Source organism: Penicillium soppii (assembly GCF_028829465.1).
Source record: "Penicillium soppii strain IBT 18220 chromosome Unknown utg000002l, whole genome shotgun sequence".
NCBI classification, from domain to species: Eukaryota; Fungi; Ascomycota; class Eurotiomycetes; order Eurotiales; family Aspergillaceae; genus Penicillium; species Penicillium soppii.
In genome coordinates this window covers 1,567,216-1,582,629 of record NW_026643232.1, presented here as the reverse complement: position 1 = coordinate 1,582,629, position 15,414 = coordinate 1,567,216, and the positions used below count along the sequence as shown (strand labels likewise).

The 15,414-nt window shown below is 46.2% G+C and overlaps 7 protein-coding genes across 7 annotated transcripts; 6 read left to right on the top strand and 1 right to left on the bottom strand.

The window, feature by feature from the left end:
* Window positions 1-397: 397 nt before the first annotated feature.
* On the top strand, window positions 398-2,008 carry N7529_001943 (DNA-binding domain-containing protein; the record flags this gene model as incomplete). Its single annotated transcript, XM_057237474.1, has 3 exons — window positions 398-724; window positions 785-910; window positions 1,700-2,008. 3 exons carry the CDS (start codon window positions 398-400, stop codon window positions 2,006-2,008), a joined length of 762 nt encoding a protein of 253 aa, XP_057102161.1.
* A 1,202-nt stretch (window positions 2,009-3,210) lies between these two features.
* Window positions 3,211-4,085, top strand: N7529_001942 (uncharacterized protein; the record flags this gene model as incomplete). The annotated part of the gene is made up of 2 exons (XM_057237473.1): window positions 3,211-3,591; window positions 3,684-4,085. 2 exons carry the CDS (start codon window positions 3,211-3,213, stop codon window positions 4,083-4,085), a joined length of 783 nt encoding a protein of 260 aa, XP_057102160.1.
* Window positions 4,086-5,928: 1,843 nt separating this feature from the next.
* Window positions 5,929-6,610, top strand: N7529_001941 (uncharacterized protein; the record flags this gene model as incomplete). The annotated part of the gene is made up of 2 exons (XM_057237472.1): window positions 5,929-6,077; window positions 6,148-6,610. The coding sequence occupies 2 exons, from the start codon at window positions 5,929-5,931 to the stop codon at window positions 6,608-6,610; spliced, it is 612 nt and encodes a 203-aa protein (XP_057102159.1).
* Window positions 6,611-7,976: 1,366 nt separating this feature from the next.
* On the top strand, window positions 7,977-8,846 carry N7529_001940 (SDR family NAD(P)-dependent oxidoreductase; the record flags this gene model as incomplete). The annotated part of the gene is made up of 3 exons (XM_057237471.1): window positions 7,977-7,998; window positions 8,076-8,528; window positions 8,620-8,846. The coding sequence occupies 3 exons, from the start codon at window positions 7,977-7,979 to the stop codon at window positions 8,844-8,846; spliced, it is 702 nt and encodes a 233-aa protein (XP_057102158.1).
* A 953-nt stretch (window positions 8,847-9,799) lies between these two features.
* N7529_001939 (Cytochrome P450) lies at window positions 9,800-10,148 on the bottom strand (the record flags this gene model as incomplete). The annotated part of the gene is given in 2 exon segments (XM_057237470.1): window positions 9,800-9,837; window positions 9,857-10,148. The coding sequence occupies 2 exon segments, from the start codon at window positions 10,146-10,148 to the stop codon at window positions 9,800-9,802; spliced, it is 330 nt and encodes a 109-aa protein (XP_057102157.1).
* Window positions 10,149-10,506: 358 nt separating this feature from the next.
* Window positions 10,507-13,488, top strand: N7529_001938 (isoleucine--tRNA ligase ISM1; the record flags this gene model as incomplete). Its single annotated transcript, XM_057237469.1, has 1 exon — window positions 10,507-13,488. The coding sequence occupies one exon, from the start codon at window positions 10,507-10,509 to the stop codon at window positions 13,486-13,488; it is 2,982 nt and encodes a 993-aa protein (XP_057102156.1).
* A 406-nt stretch (window positions 13,489-13,894) lies between these two features.
* N7529_001937 (opsin family protein) lies at window positions 13,895-15,029 on the top strand (the record flags this gene model as incomplete). The annotated part of the gene is made up of 5 exons (XM_057237468.1): window positions 13,895-14,025; window positions 14,083-14,149; window positions 14,224-14,711; window positions 14,767-14,901; window positions 14,948-15,029. The coding sequence occupies 5 exons, from the start codon at window positions 13,895-13,897 to the stop codon at window positions 15,027-15,029; spliced, it is 903 nt and encodes a 300-aa protein (XP_057102155.1).
* Window positions 15,030-15,414: the final 385 nt, after the last annotated feature.

The window sequence follows — 15,414 nt, the reverse complement described above, 5'->3', positions numbered from 1 at the left end:
TCTACCATCTTTTATAGCTTTGATAGCTAATAAAAGGCGACCCTCTTGCTGTATCAATTTTGCTTTTTTATCAGAGCGTTGAGGTGGCGTTTTTGTTGTGGTTAAAATAGATATATTATTATTGAAGTAGGTTTTTGATGGGGTCGCTCGGGCGACCGTGGATCACGTTAGTTAGACCCCCGCAGGTCAGAAGCTGAAGGGGACTAGAAATTAGGTAAGATTTTTTGTGGTCCCACTCAAGTCTTCTGTGGTCCCGCTCAGCTGGGTGCCCATCTTGTAGAGTTGATCGACAGTAGCCGTCTGATCATGACTAATGACACCCGCCCATTAGTCTGTCCCACCATTCTGAATTATTTACCATTACCATCATCTTCATATACAATTATCTAAACCAAAAATGCCTAAAAGAACGCCAATTTGCGAAGAAGCAATTCTTGATGCATTAGCTAAATGCCATGCAGAAACAAAACCCAACATCAAATCTATTAGCCGTGAATTCGATGTTAATTATTCTACATTGTACGCTCGGGTTAAGGGCGGCAATAGCGCAACCGCTGGTCAGCAACCGAACAGAGCATTAGATGCAATTCAAGAAAAGGCATTAATGGGATGGATCGATGCACTACAAAATGCATATATTAATCCCAATTCGGGGATGATTAAGCGCACTGCAAATGCTATTCTACAACGGTCGGGTGAAGATCGGGTCGTCGGCCATTCCTGGGTCTATCGCTGGATCCAATAACTACCCCCCGAATATCACTATATCACACATAAACCCAAGGAGAAAAGGCGCATTGAGAGTGGACATACTGGCGAAATCAGTGACTGGTTCGATCCTTACGAAGGACTGTTGGAAAAGCACCACTTTCTTCCGCACGAAATCTTCAATTGGGATGTGACTGGCTTCGTTATTGAACAGGGAAAGCCTCATAAGGCTATTTCAAAGGATCCAACGGCGGAATCACCGAATGGTGGTCAAGCTGAATCAATTACTTGCATTGACTGTGTATCGGCAAGTGGTTGGTCAATGTTACCATGGTTTTTAGTTAAGGGGGCCCGACACCAAGAAGACTGGTATACATCAACTGATATTGATGGTTTTCGAATTCGACCTACCGATGACGGTTGGACCGACGACACTGTTGCATTGGAATGGCTTGTTTCCTTTAACGAAGCCTCGAAAAATCTAATTCAAAAGGGCCGACCGAGGCTTTTGTTGATGGATAACCATCCTTCGCATTGTACGATCGAGTTCATGGATTACTGCAACGCAAATTCCATCATTCCGTGCTATTTTATTCCAAACACTTCTCACCTCATTCAACCCCTCGATGGGCAGGTGTTTCAAACTCTCAAACATTGGTTTGAAAGCACCAATAATGAAGAAGTTATGTGGGATGGAAGTGCATGCCAAAAGCGGGATTTTTTCCGGATTATTGGTGATGTTCGCCGGCGCTCATTTACGCAACGAACTATTAGATCCTCGTTCAAATCAAGGGGTATTTACCCTGTGAATGCGAAATTAGTGATTGAACCTTTGTTGGAAGAATTGAACGAGCAGAACCTTGATCTTGCGGTTTTTGATACCCCCTCCCCCGAACCCTCGAGCTCGGCGACCAATTCACCACCCAACACAGCGGCCCGGGTTGCCAAATTAAACAGAAGCATTGCTAAAGATGCTGAAAGCTTTGAAAAGCTATCAAAAAGATTGCAAAAGCATTTGAAACGCGGTATGGATGCAAATGTGCTATTGTGTCAAAGAATTGAACAAACAGAGTCGGAATTGAAGAAGGTTATGTTCGATATAGCTAGGGCAAACGGGCCAAAAAACAGAAGAGCGGTACGCTCATTGAACCGCACCCCGTTGGGTCCAGCTACTGCCCAAAATTCGATCAATGCGAGGAGAAATGAGGATTCCCGCAGGCGCATTCGTCAAGCTGCTCGGCATGAACAACCCCTGATCGCCGAGCGAGCTGCCCAATTGGAAAGGGATAATGACGAGTAAGCATTTCAAGCAAGGTCAATGGCTTCTGGAAGAAGCCCTATGCCTATGACCCCTATGTTAAATAACAATGTATGGAGAAATGACTAAATGAAGATGTAATAAAATAATGAAATTCAGGAAGGCGAGACAGACTAATGGGCCGAGTTCATTAGTCATGGTAAGACGGCTATTGTATATCGTACTCTACCTAGAGCTTGGTTAAGATCGTATTGATCTAATCGTCTTTTGACTCTTGTATTATAATATCTAGGGTTGTGGAAATAAACCTAGGTCGGGGTCTACACGGTGTTCTGACTTCCTCCGCTTTATAACATTAATAAATGCCCGGGTGCCATATCAGCGAATCTTGCACATCCGATGTACTTGTTGCTCCGTCTAAAAGATGTTGGTCAGAAGCCATTAATGTAATTTCAGTCGGTGCTACCATGAGTGCCGGGGTATAACATGGGCTCTTGATGTACGTGTCCCACCTGACTGCAATACAGCGATGGATCCACGTTTTCTATTTGTGTAGAGCCAATTATTTAATGGTAAGACGGAACATCTACTCATAAAGGATACCATCATATAGCAATTCTGGGCTCAAATAGCCAGCAACATTTATGAAACCAATTAGGGTCAATTCACAGTTGTGCCCGACGAAGTCCTGCGCCTTTCAATGCTAACCCTCGTCGATTGAACCATGCCACTAGCTCCTGGTTCCAGACCAATGTTCGGCCCAGAGTGCATCCCTTGTGCTGGATGTGCTCTGGAAGCGCACCACGTTATAGTCCGGTACTTTGCAATGCACGAGTCGACATTGCTTTTATCGACATATGCCAATTGGTATGTATCAACACACCCAGCCAGTGATTGAGCTGCCTGTCATCAATAGCTTCGTAAAAAAAACTCCTACGCATCTCTAGGGCAATCCCATTCACACTATTTACGACTATAATATGAGGATCTGTGCCTTAGGTTTAATACCCAGGGCTATGACTAGAGTATTAAAAGTACTTTTGGCCCGACTGAACAATACAAATCACTGTGACTAGTCTAGCTATGATGTCACGGTTGAAGGGGCGAAGAGACATACACCCAACCTGCCAGCCGGTTTTTGTCAACACTCTTTTTTAGGCAACCAGGTACTAGGAGTCAAATCATTCTATACTTAAGTCCTGTCAACAGCCGTCCTTAGTAGTAGCACCTACATCAACTCCATCATGTCGACAAGTGGTTACGAATCCTGGCTCCAGACAACTGAAGACCCTGAATACCGCACTGCACGCCCTCATGCAGAGGTCCTACGGCAACTATTCTCAAACAAGATTGATTCAGCCACCGCAATCAAAGAACTGAGCTTACTCGATTTTAAAAATGATGATACGCCATGGGCTCTCTGGGAGTTAATCTATGAGGCCGCTGCCGACTTTCCTTCGAGCCATTCCTCATTGCTGGCCCTCTTGGTTAAAGCCGAAAAACTCGATTCACAGCTATCTGAGTCGGAACCCAAAGACATACCACGGAAATGGTTGGGATGCTTCGGGAGCATGTGGCGCGACAATTGGGATATGATCTCACCCCATGCATCATCAGGATGGACAGTGTGCGCATCTAAGTCAACTGCTAGATGGATTAATATGAATACCTTCTCAGCAAGACTGCTGGCTACAAGTTCTTTTAGTAAAGAAAAAAGCTTCGTGCTTTGGGCTTGAGCTTATTGAAGAAGTGTTTGGAGGTGGACCCGACGAAGTACAAGGAGGAAAGACGTCAGGCACAGTCCGCGCTTCAGAGACAGTCACCATGGTACAAGATGAATGTATCAGAATTACTAGCAGCCAATGTATGCGCCGCTGCACAATGGATAATCCATGCTGGAAGGTTGATGTGGAAGGATGATCGACCCGACAGTTCTGAGTACATTCAACAAGTTCTACCCAGTAAAACAGACCTTTGGGATGGAAGCCACGGTTTTACGGAGGGGAGATGGCAGCTGTGGAAGGAACGGTTCTTGTTTATGGCAGAATACGAGGATATCAGCCCAGATGCCCAGCAAGTTGCACGAAAGGCAGGGCAGATAATGGGCGAATTCCTTTGATGTAAATACCATGTGTACTGAATGAATTTAGCAGAATCTGTCTACCCTCATTTATGAGATTGTCTGGGATCGGAAGTCCCAAATTACCATCCGGCCGTCGCCCTATGACATAGTAGAAGTCGATAATTTGAATTGTGAAAAATCAGGCAATCCATAGCTATAAAACCAAATCCTGAGAAACCGCCGCAGGACCCTTTTTCACTACATGATTGATCCGCATATCTGTCAGAAAATACTAAGCCTCCCTGCACTTATAGTTGTCTGCTATGACAGCAATTTTGGTGAGCAACTCCAGAGCCAGCTTCCAAAGTATACGATAATATTGTCCATGAATAGCCCGAAGTAGTATCATCGGCATTTCAGTATCCTAGCTTTCTACTGTGACCTCGACTGAGCTTTTTTAAAAGTAAGTAATGCTTTCTTTCTAATCTCCAGTCAATAGAAGCAAACGTCAAATGCTTAGCAGGCACCTGAATATGTAAGCGATTGTGAACCGGTAACTCAGCGAAGTTCTTCTTCTTCTGTTCCCTGCTCTATTGCTTGAGATTTCTAGCAGTTTGAGACGAAAAATCAAAACTTTTGTCATCTCACGAGAGCTTCTGGTATCACCAAAAAGATCATGGAAAGATGCCAGATTCCCTACTAGTAAATGGCTTTTCAGCCAGTTGTACAAACGGACTGTCCGCATTGCGCAATGTTATGATCACTTCGCCGTCTGAATCTATAGTATGAGTCCGCGAGTTCATACTGACTCCCAGATTTGCTCAGATTTGAAGTATTCACTTGAGATATGTGAACGAAACATGGACTGCGAAGGTGTACTTGCACAACCTTAGCCACTAAGTTAGTGTGGGTGGAGATAGGAAGACCGGGGCGGATAAGGCAGATCACGGCCCAACCCATCGGGTATTTGTTACAGTATGTAGCGACCGCTTCCGCCTTCCATTTTTCAAATATAGAAAGGCTCTTTCAAACCCTAATCACATGATGCGCTATTCCCGATGTGCATAGCGCGTAAATAATCCGATTTGTACCTGACCAAGTAATAAATTCGAGAAGTTTAAAATACCAGTATAGAAGATACACAGTCTTCGATCTTTTCGTCTGGAAGGTTCAATGCAAACTCAGTAAACATGGCTTTCTTCGAAAAGACAACCTGTATCCCCTTCTGAGAGAGTCCGGTGCTTTCTAGCAGTCCGTCTAGGGTCAAGTTGATACGCAATAGTGACAGGAAGACTTATTCTTAACCTCCGAAAGTGTTCGTCATGCCGTGGCTTTGGATCCTGTTAGCAACTAGAACTTGTTTTTTGACCCCCTCCTTAGCCTCTTCGTCATTTTCAGACTGGAAGTTTCATTGGGCTCTGCATTTTTTTTGGACCCTCCGGTTTGTCGATACGGAACTAGCTATTTCACGATAGGTGTTGATCAACCATTGGGGCTGCCTAAGTGGGCTGAATAGCTGAATGATACCCACCCATCTGGGCAAAAGTATGAGATGCATCCACAGAGGGTCGATGACGCGTTTCTACTACTACGACTGGAATATATTTCCATCCTGTGTCCTAGACATAACACCTGTATATACGCACCTTGCTTTTTTCTAGAATTTTCCTTACTACGTTCCTACATCTACTAGTAGGAACCTATATCCATCGACTTATATCGTGATATCGTTCTACGCCATGTCCGAACATACTGCGGAAGATAATTGGGACTATTATTTCGATTCACAATACCCTGAATTAGATTTCGATTCGGAGGACTTGAAGAAACATGTGGATGTTGATGCTCTCCAAAAGGTACCAAGTTCTTAAGCAGCCGCTTGGTGGTTTACCTGATCTCAATGAATGCACCGATTGCTGAAACCTCGGAACAAAAAACTCAGAATTTTGAGGGATATGGGCGCGAATCCTCCACAGAGTACTTGATCAATCGCTACTTTACTATGGTCCGTCGCAAGATGACTGGCGAAGGAGATTTCAAAGAATATCTGTAATTTCTCTCCAGCTGTCTCGATGTATAAGGATGTGATTTACTAACAAATCGTTACTTGGCCACGTAGTGCGAATCATGATATGGAAAACCTCGCCTGGACTGCGAAAGTCTGGGGCAGGAAGGACGGTGATTTGAAGAAGTGGGGCTTTTTCAAAATCCGCGAAGCTTTCATTGAACTTGAAAATGTGATCAATGAGCAAAGGCCGAAAGTGGATGAGACAGCAGACGAAGATGCGAAAATTGGTTGTTTAAAAAAGATCGCAGATCAGCTTCAACTGGTTTGTGATGAAATTTCGATGACTGAGGGTCTTATCTTCTGTTTGCTTGCGCCTCTGCATGAAAGAGAAAAGGCTTATCAAGCTTTAGACAGGGAAGAAGAGGTAGCAGGTGAGAAAGCAACCGAGGAGTGGTGGGCCGAATACCACAAAGGAGACACTGCTCGTGCCTGGGAATCTTTTGGCCAAAACTGCTTTATTGTTCTTACTGGAGGAGCCATTCGGCCGGATGCTTTCGGCTGGAACGAGGTTTGATACGAGGAGTCAACAGTGCCGTCAACACGAGAGCACCTAATTAGCGCGTTAGTTGACTAGTGGCTGATTCTGCCTACTTTAGGTGGATCAGAACACGATAGAAACAGACCCCTCTTACAACTTCTTCGATCATGATTATCATTAGTGCAATTTCAGAAAGTACAGTAAGACTAGTCAATAGTCCCGATAACGAGTAACCGCCCCTTACATTTTGTTACATTATACAGACCCTCGCCTAACGAGGGTCCGCCACACACAGAAGAATTCCTGGTCCGCAGGTATGAACAGGTCACTGACCTAGGGCCTCGCAGTGAGAGGTCGCATGGTCTCACATAATCCCACAGTAGTATTTAGGGTTATATTATCTTGGTGATAAGCGCTCCCACATAAGGCTAGGCTTTTTGCCTTGCTTTGTTAGATCTTCTCGGTAACAAGTACTAGTATTACGACAGTAATCACTCCGAGGATCAAAAGAGGAAGAAATAACATGGTAGTTTCAGCTAATCACAAGTGTAACTGCTTCGCAGAGTGGCGAGTTATCTTCAAAAACTGCGAGGTAAAAGCGACTAGAGGATGTCTCTTAAAATGAGATTCTATAAGTACAGGAATATAACCTATATCAAGACTAGTCCAACTAGAGTACGACTACTGTAAGCCTCTTTCATTGTTGTTCTACACTGGTATTTTAAAGTTCCCGTATTTATTACCTGGTCAGGTACAGGACGGATTATTCACGCGCTATCCACATCTGGAATCACGCATCGTGTGATTAGGGTTCGAAGGAGCCTTTCTATGTCTAAAACATGGAAGGTGGAAGCGGTCACTACTATAGTCCTTTAGTCTTTACTAGCAGATTCTAGGCGTGGCTACTAGTATCAACCTCAGGTATAACATAGTGACCTACTGAAGTGCTTAACAGTTCAGACAATTTGCCTCACTAGTTAGTTGGTGGTAACCTTTAGGAACAGCTATGACCTACTAGTAATTACCACAGCCCGGCGACCTGGTGAACCCCCTTTTCCTATGAACGCGACTATCTTCGCGAAAATAAAACATATTGGAATAAAGGTGAGACTCAGGATCGCTGCGCCGGACAGATAACGAGATTGCCTTTGAATAACCTAGTGACTATCTGCGTTATATCTCTAGGGTTATTGTGATCGTTGGGAGGAGCAATATACTCCGCATTCCGCATTTTACGTGGCAATGTGGCCTGCAGTTGAACTATCAGAAACAGCTTCCGATAGCGGGGAACATCTAACGCCAACGGGGTAATAATGAGGTTCTACAATGCTCAATATCTTTATCATAGAATCATTAATCTCTCTGCTGAATCAATATACTTGCATTTCTTATACGTATAAAAATGGCATTGAACGACATTCGAGGTAAATTGGCCGTGACCACTGGCATATCGGGCGGGTAAGCATGACATCTACCGTTTATACAATGACATGAAGCTAAGTCACGACATTCTCTGACTTCAAAATCGGTGCAGCTTGCGCCCGTCAACTTGTACATCCTGGAGTTAATCTCGCCTTGACCTACTCGACCAATATGGCATCCTTGAACAAAATTGTCGCAGATACACGCTCCAAAAATGTCACGCAGAGCCTTCGCATCTCAATCCACCAGGTTGATGGGGGTTATAGCGATCAAATCGAGTTTATATCTCAACAAATCGATTTGGAGCACGGCCAACGCCCAGATATTCTTATATCAAACGCCAGATATGGCAAGCGAATTCTTGATGTGTCGGATATCTCGGTTGAAGAGTTTGATTACACTATGAACATCAATCTGCGAGCTACCTTCATTCTTGTCAAAGGCGTAGTAGAGCACATGAAGGCCCAGAGGTGGGGACGGATCATCTTTATGTCTTCCATCGCCGCCCAAGGCGGAGGCATTAATGGCTGTCGTAAGCCAATTCACTGTCCTTGATGTGTTAGCCTTTTATTTTGCTCTTTCAAGGCGGTTTCTGATTCAATTTCGCATTCTTGACTACGCAGCCTCCAAGGGTGGTCTTACCGGTATGATGAAGAACCTTTCAACCCGACTAGCAGAGTATAACATTAGTGTCAACGACGTCGCTCCAGCTATGATCGGTGATACAGGCATGCTTTCTTCTGCCGCAGTATTCCCAGAAGTGGCAGCAAGTATTCCTCTAAAGCGGCTAGGAATCCCAGCAGAAAAACAGCGAATGTTGTTACCATGCTGGTCAAGACTGGGTACATGACGGGCCAAAGTTTCCTTCTGACTGGAGGGTTGAAATAGGTTCTGGTATATAGAATGTTATCTACATAGTTTTCAATCCGTCCTATTTCTTTCTACACTGTGATTATCCCACCGTTACTCCTTTCTCCACCTTTGAGTAGCTAAACTATTTCGGTGGAATAAATAAAAATGCATAACTGTCGTAACACAAATCTATATGCAAAGCAATTGGTGGGAAAGACAAATTCGACCCTACAGACGGCCGAGAGTATGGTATATGGATTATCGTAGCGGAATTACATATATGTTCTTACGACTCCTACAGGGGTGACGTTTGGCTCGCCTTCTTGATCTAAGAATTCAGGGAGGTCTAAATCAGTGCCAGACAATATCTGATCCCAGATTCCATGCTCCCAGGCACGCTATTGATCGTAACCAACGCTCCCAGGGTATCACCTCTCATTCCCCGGTGCTATACAGTCCACGCCGGGAGCTATGGGTCCTCTGGGACCATGGCAGTTCCTCCTGTGAGCGGCCAAGAGCGTGCCTAGGACCATGCCATGGATTTTGGGATCGAATATAAACCCAGAAATGTGAGGGTCTCACTCGCGAGATAAAAAAAAAAGCGGGATTTGGTCTGGATAATCAATATTGAAATGCAAATTAAAACGCGGGCAAAGCACAAAGACACTGTTTGAAGAGACATGACGTTGATGAACAATAACATGCAACCAACGGTTGGGAGTTGACCGAAAGCACAATCAACATCAACGATATTTTCCACGACAATCAATAGAATAAACGAGAATAGACACATCGTCGATGAGTAGTACAAGGCCCATAGTGGTGAAAGATGAGGGGTCAACGGCAAACAAACTTGCAGTTGTTGAATCAAATCCTGGTTTGGCCCTCCCGTGGAAACAACGGGTCGACCTTGAATGTTGGGTGAAATATGAATGGCAGAATTGTAAGATCCTATCCCATAGGCCCCATGCTCGACTCCGACGGGACCACTGGTCCAATTGATCGTACCGGCGCTGTGACCGAGCTCGAAGTCCGTATTGTGGCTACCCGAAAAATCAGTATTGTATGTGTTGGCGACCTGCGAGGCGGACAATTTCGAAAGTATTTGGGATATAGCCCCAGAGGCCGTTTGGTCGAATTCCAGTACGCGTGATTGCTCTTCGATCTCTTGAATGGCTAGAGTTCGCTGAGCTCCACCGCCGTCGTCGTCGTCATCTTTATGCTCTGGGCTTTCGAGTTCGTTCTTACGCTGAAGAGTTTCGTCTTGACTTCTCTTCATAAGTTTGATATGCTCCTGCATATTAGTTTCAAGAAATTGTATTTTATTTTCTGTTTCTTGCTGTGTGGCTTTGGACGTATTTTCGGACCGGACTAGGATAATGCTTTACTCTCTTAATTAAATCTCTTCTGGCACAACTCTTCCAAGCCTTTGGAGATGGGTTTCCTTTAATCAGCAGATGATGAGGACATTAGGTTGGGAATAGTTTTTTATTTAAAGAGCTGCATTCACTTGAAATATAAATGACAGAATAGGCGTGAAGAAAAGAAAAGCCTTCGTGGTATGGATGGCCTCAACAGGGCGGAGACAGCGGCGGTGAAGAATGTGGTGCAATATCAGTTTCCCTCCGACGACTTTCTTAACTTCAGAGACATGGACAATGCCGGAACTGGCGCGGTCAATTCCCCGCTCCTGGACTTCAACGTTAAAGCTTCCTAAGTCTACATTCCCCCCACGAGTCTCCACTGTCGATCGGACGAAATACCTCAAACGATGCACCGATGATCTCTACACCTGGCAGCAACGCGAAAGACCAGCCGACCAACCATTCGTTCTACACGATGGTCCACCATACGCGAATGGCGATCTACACGTCGGACATGCCCTGAACAAGATCATAAAGGATATTATTTGTCGCGTTCAACTGGGCCGGGGCAAGAGGGTACGGTACGTGCCAGGCTGGGACTGTCATGGACTTCCCATCGAGCTCAAGGCGCTGCAAAACCTACGCGAGTTGGACGTCGAGAATGGATCGGTCAGCGCGGCGGTGATTCGCAAATTGGCGCGGCAATTGGCGCGACAGACGGTGAAGAGCCAGATGAAGGGATTTCGCGGCTTCGCAGTCATGGCGGACTGGGAGAATCACTGGAAAACAATGGACAAGCAATTCGAGATGCGACAGTTGGGTGTCTTCAGGGAAATGGTTGATCGGGGTTTGATCTATCGGAAGTTCAAACCTGTTTACTGGTCTCCCTCAACAGGCACGGCTCTTGCGGAAGCGGAATTGGAATACAATGAGAATCATGTGTCGACCGCTGCATTGGTCAAATTCCCTCTTGTCGACGTACCAAAACATCTTGCTGAGAACCCCCTGCTTTGCGGAAAAGATTTGAGTGCTGTGATTTGGACAACTACGCCTTGGACTCTGCCGGCCAATGCTGCCATTGCAGTTCATGAGTCGTTGGAATACACCATTGTCCAGTCTGAAAAACATGGCTATCTTCTCATCGCTCAGTCCCGGTTTGAGTACCTTCAAAGCATGCTGAAAGAGGAACTGTCTATCGTTGTTCCCTCTATCTTAGGTTCCGAGCTGGCGGAGAAAACTACTTATCGGCCTCTGTTCAAGGGACCGGAAGGTCAACCGCAGCCTATCATCGCTGCGGATTTTGTCACCGCTGATTCTGGTTCTGGCATGGTTCACTGCGCGCCTGGCCACGGAATGGACGACTATGAAGCGTGTCTTTCGCGTGGCATTCCTGTATTTGCTCCTGTCAACGACAAAGGCGAGTTTACTAGCAAAGCCATGCCCCTCGACCCAACAAGACTCGCCGGAAAGCCTGTCTTGGGAGAAGGTAACACTGCAGTGTTGGAATGGGCTGAGTCGTGTCATCAGTTGCTCGCACAGCATAAGTATGAGCACAAGTACCCTTACGATTGGCGATCGAAGCTTCCGATCATTGTTCGGGCAACCGAGCAGTGGTTCGCCGATGTGGCTGACATCCGGGGCAGCGCCCTTCGAGCATTGGAAGATGTTCGATTTGTCCCCGAAGCCGGAAGACAGCGACTGGAAAACTTTGTCAAGAACCGAAGTGAATGGTGTATCTCGCGACAACGTGCATGGGGTGTTCCCATTCCTGCAATCTATCACCGGACCACAGGGGAGGCTGTCCTGACCAAGGACAGTGTCTCACACATCATGGCCACGATTGAAGAGCGGGGCATCGATGCCTGGTGGACCGACAGTGCGGACGATGCTGCATGGATTCCTCCGTCCTTGCGTGAGGAGTCTGGAGCGGGGTATCGACGTGGAACTGACACGATGGACGTTTGGTTCGACAGTGGTACCAGTTGGGCAGAAATCGATGTCCCCACCGAAGGACGGAGTCACCCAGCCGACGTGTATTTCGAAGGTTCCGACCAGCACCGTGGCTGGTTCCAGTCCGGCCTCCTCACGTATATCTCACACCAACTTGCCTTGGGTCAACCCTCAACTCCTCATGCGCCGTTCAAGAACCTCATCACCCACGGCTTTACCTTGGATGAGGATGGGCGCAAAATGAGCAAATCCATCGGGAACGTTATCGATCCCCAAACCATCATGGACGGAACCCTGTTGCCTCCTCTCAAGCCTCGCAAGGTGAAGGGAAAGAAGCAGCCTGAGAATCCTGAGCCAGTTTACGATGCACTTGGCCCCGATGCTCTTCGCATGTGGGCGGCAAGCAGTGACTACACGCGCGATGTGGTGATTGGTAAACAGGTACTTCAGACTGTCAATACCAGTCTCCACAAGTTTCGTGTCACCTTCAAGTTGTTGCTGGGCGCACTCTCCGATTTCCACCCCGATCACATTGTCCCATATGGGCAGCTGCAGCTGGTGGACAGAATTGCATTGAAGCATCTCTCTGATATGGTGCTCACCACTCAAAAAACATGTGACAACTTCGAATTCTACAAGGCCGTGAGCACGCTGAACAGGTGGGCCAACCTGGAGTTCTCGGCTTTTTACATGGAAGCCATCAAAGACCGACTCTACACTCTAGGTGAAAACAGCACTAGTCGGCGGGCTGCGCAGACAACTTTGTTCTACGTCTTCCGTCATCTCCAAGAGGCACTCGCTCCCATCACTCCCATGTTGGTAGAGGAGACCTGGGAACATACCCCCGAAAGTATCCGCTCTGAAACAGAGCACCCCTTGCAGCGCATGATCTCCGCTCCCGCCTCGGAATGGCAGGATCCATCCCTGGACCACAGCTACCAGGAGCTGACCGTAGTGCACTCTGCGATCAAGAACCTCCAGGAGCAAGCCCGGAGCAAGAAGCAACTTGGTTCATCACTACAATCATTTGTTCACCTCGTTCTTCCGACCGACACTTTCCACCAATACCTGTCCGAATTGCCCGACCTCTTTGTTGTATCATCTGTCACCCTCGCCTCACCCACCGATCCGCTCCCCACTAAAATTGCTGATGCTGAATGGCAATACTCAGAGACCTTTGAGCTAGGTGGCCAGGCTCAGGTGCACGTGTATGCACCACAGGCATTCAAATGCCCCCGATGCTGGCGGTATGCTCTTCCGGTGGCAAAGGAAGACGCTATCTGCGACCGGTGTGATACAGTGGTACATGAACAGACACAGACATAAATAAATATAAGACTTGTACAATAGTTGTATTATATGATCTCTCACATCTCTCTCCTGTTGATCCCGGATTTGGTGTTTATGATTGGATGTTTAGCTGCATGCATTGATGTAGTGTAACTCGATCTCCCACAAACAAGTTCTAGAGCATTAAAGCAAGTTATATTGATTAAGAGGTATTAATAAGTACTGAGTAGTTTAACAAATAACAACCAATAGCCGCCTGAGTCATAGTAGTATAGTACGAGAAAAACAAGTATGTAAGCTTATGACGACAACCAACATCGATGACGCCCCCTCCCCATTCATTCTTATACTTGACAATTCCGCTCTCTCCCTTCTACTTTCTTAATTATTTCTACATTTCGACCCTCTTAAATCTCGAATCACTGAACTAATCCATTTCATCATGATTGACGCTGATTTCTTTCCGTCACTGACGGCCCCCGCCACAACCTCCTCGGTGGCGCCTATCCCGACAGTCCTTCCAGGCTCCGAAGTTTTCCAAGAACTCCATGACGTCGGAAAGCGGACCTTGTGGTATGTTTAGACACTTTTTCTTCTTTTTGTAGTTGTTCAATGCTAACTTAATAAAAGGGTTGTCACTGTGTTGATGGGCATCTCCTCATTGGTGTTCTACACTCTTGCAGCCCGAGCGCCACTAGTAAGTGTCTTACCCCGGATTTGCAATACCCCAGAATGATCTGCATAAGAAAAAATTAACTAACACTCCTCCAGCCAAAGCGAATCTTCCACATCCTGACCTCCCTAATAACAACAATCTCTTTCATCACCTACCTTGCCCTCTCAACCGGCCAAGGAATAACCACCAAACATGTCCGCATCGAAGAATACCACAAGCACGTCCCAAACACCCACACAGATTACTCGCGCCAAATTCTCTGGCTGCGATACCTCAACTGGGCTCTAACAACACCGCTTGTGTTCATCAACTTTGCCCTCATCTCCGGTCTGCCAGGCGCACACCTGCTCATCGCCATCGTCGCAAACCTGTTCATGCTAGCGACCGGTTTACTGGGCTCATTCGCTGGCCACGGTCGTGAGCGCTGGGTTTGGTTGGCCATTTCATGCATCTCCTACTTGGTTGTCGCTCAACATATCGGATTCAATGCTATGCGCGCGGCGAGTAGCAAGGATGCGCAGACAAAGAAGTTCTTCGGGTCTGTTGCTGGGTCGGCACTTGTTGCCTTGGCTCTCTTCCCTATGTGAGTTTCTTGAATTCACCTTCAAATTTGGCTGTAGTTATTCTAATCGTTTCAGTTCCCTTGGCGCCGGTGCTCTCGCTCTCCGGCTGAGTGTTGATACCGAGACAATTCTCTTCGCTGTGCAGGATATCTTCACGCAGGGTATCCTGGGATACTTCCTTCTTTTGGCTCATGATAACGCGGCTGGAATGTGAGTATCTGTTCTAATTCGCATGATAATATACTAATTGATATAGTTCGCTCTACCTGGATGGTTTCTGGTCTCATGGAATCGGTAACGAGGGCACTATCCGCATCGCCGATGAGGAGGGTGCCTAGGTGATTGCCTCCTGATTATGATCTGGAATATTCAGCGAATGTTTCTGCTTTCTTCATCGAAAATTGACTTTCTTGATGAATTCTGGTCAGACTCTCATGCCTTGTTGGAATTTCGTTACATTCGAGAAATTGATACTCAAGTTTTGATACAGGGATTTTCTCTGCATATGTCAACGTGAGTTAATGAATCATTTAGTTTATCGGTTTACTGCTTTGACTTGTATTTATGTGTATCAGGAAAATGAATTACTCTTCTTTTACTTCTTATTCAGTTTGCTTTTGAATATCCTTCACGTCTAGCTCTTCTTATAGATCTCTTACTTACTACGAATACTTCTACTTACATTGGATGTCTGCGGTGCCCCGGAGGTGGGTGATGCAGACA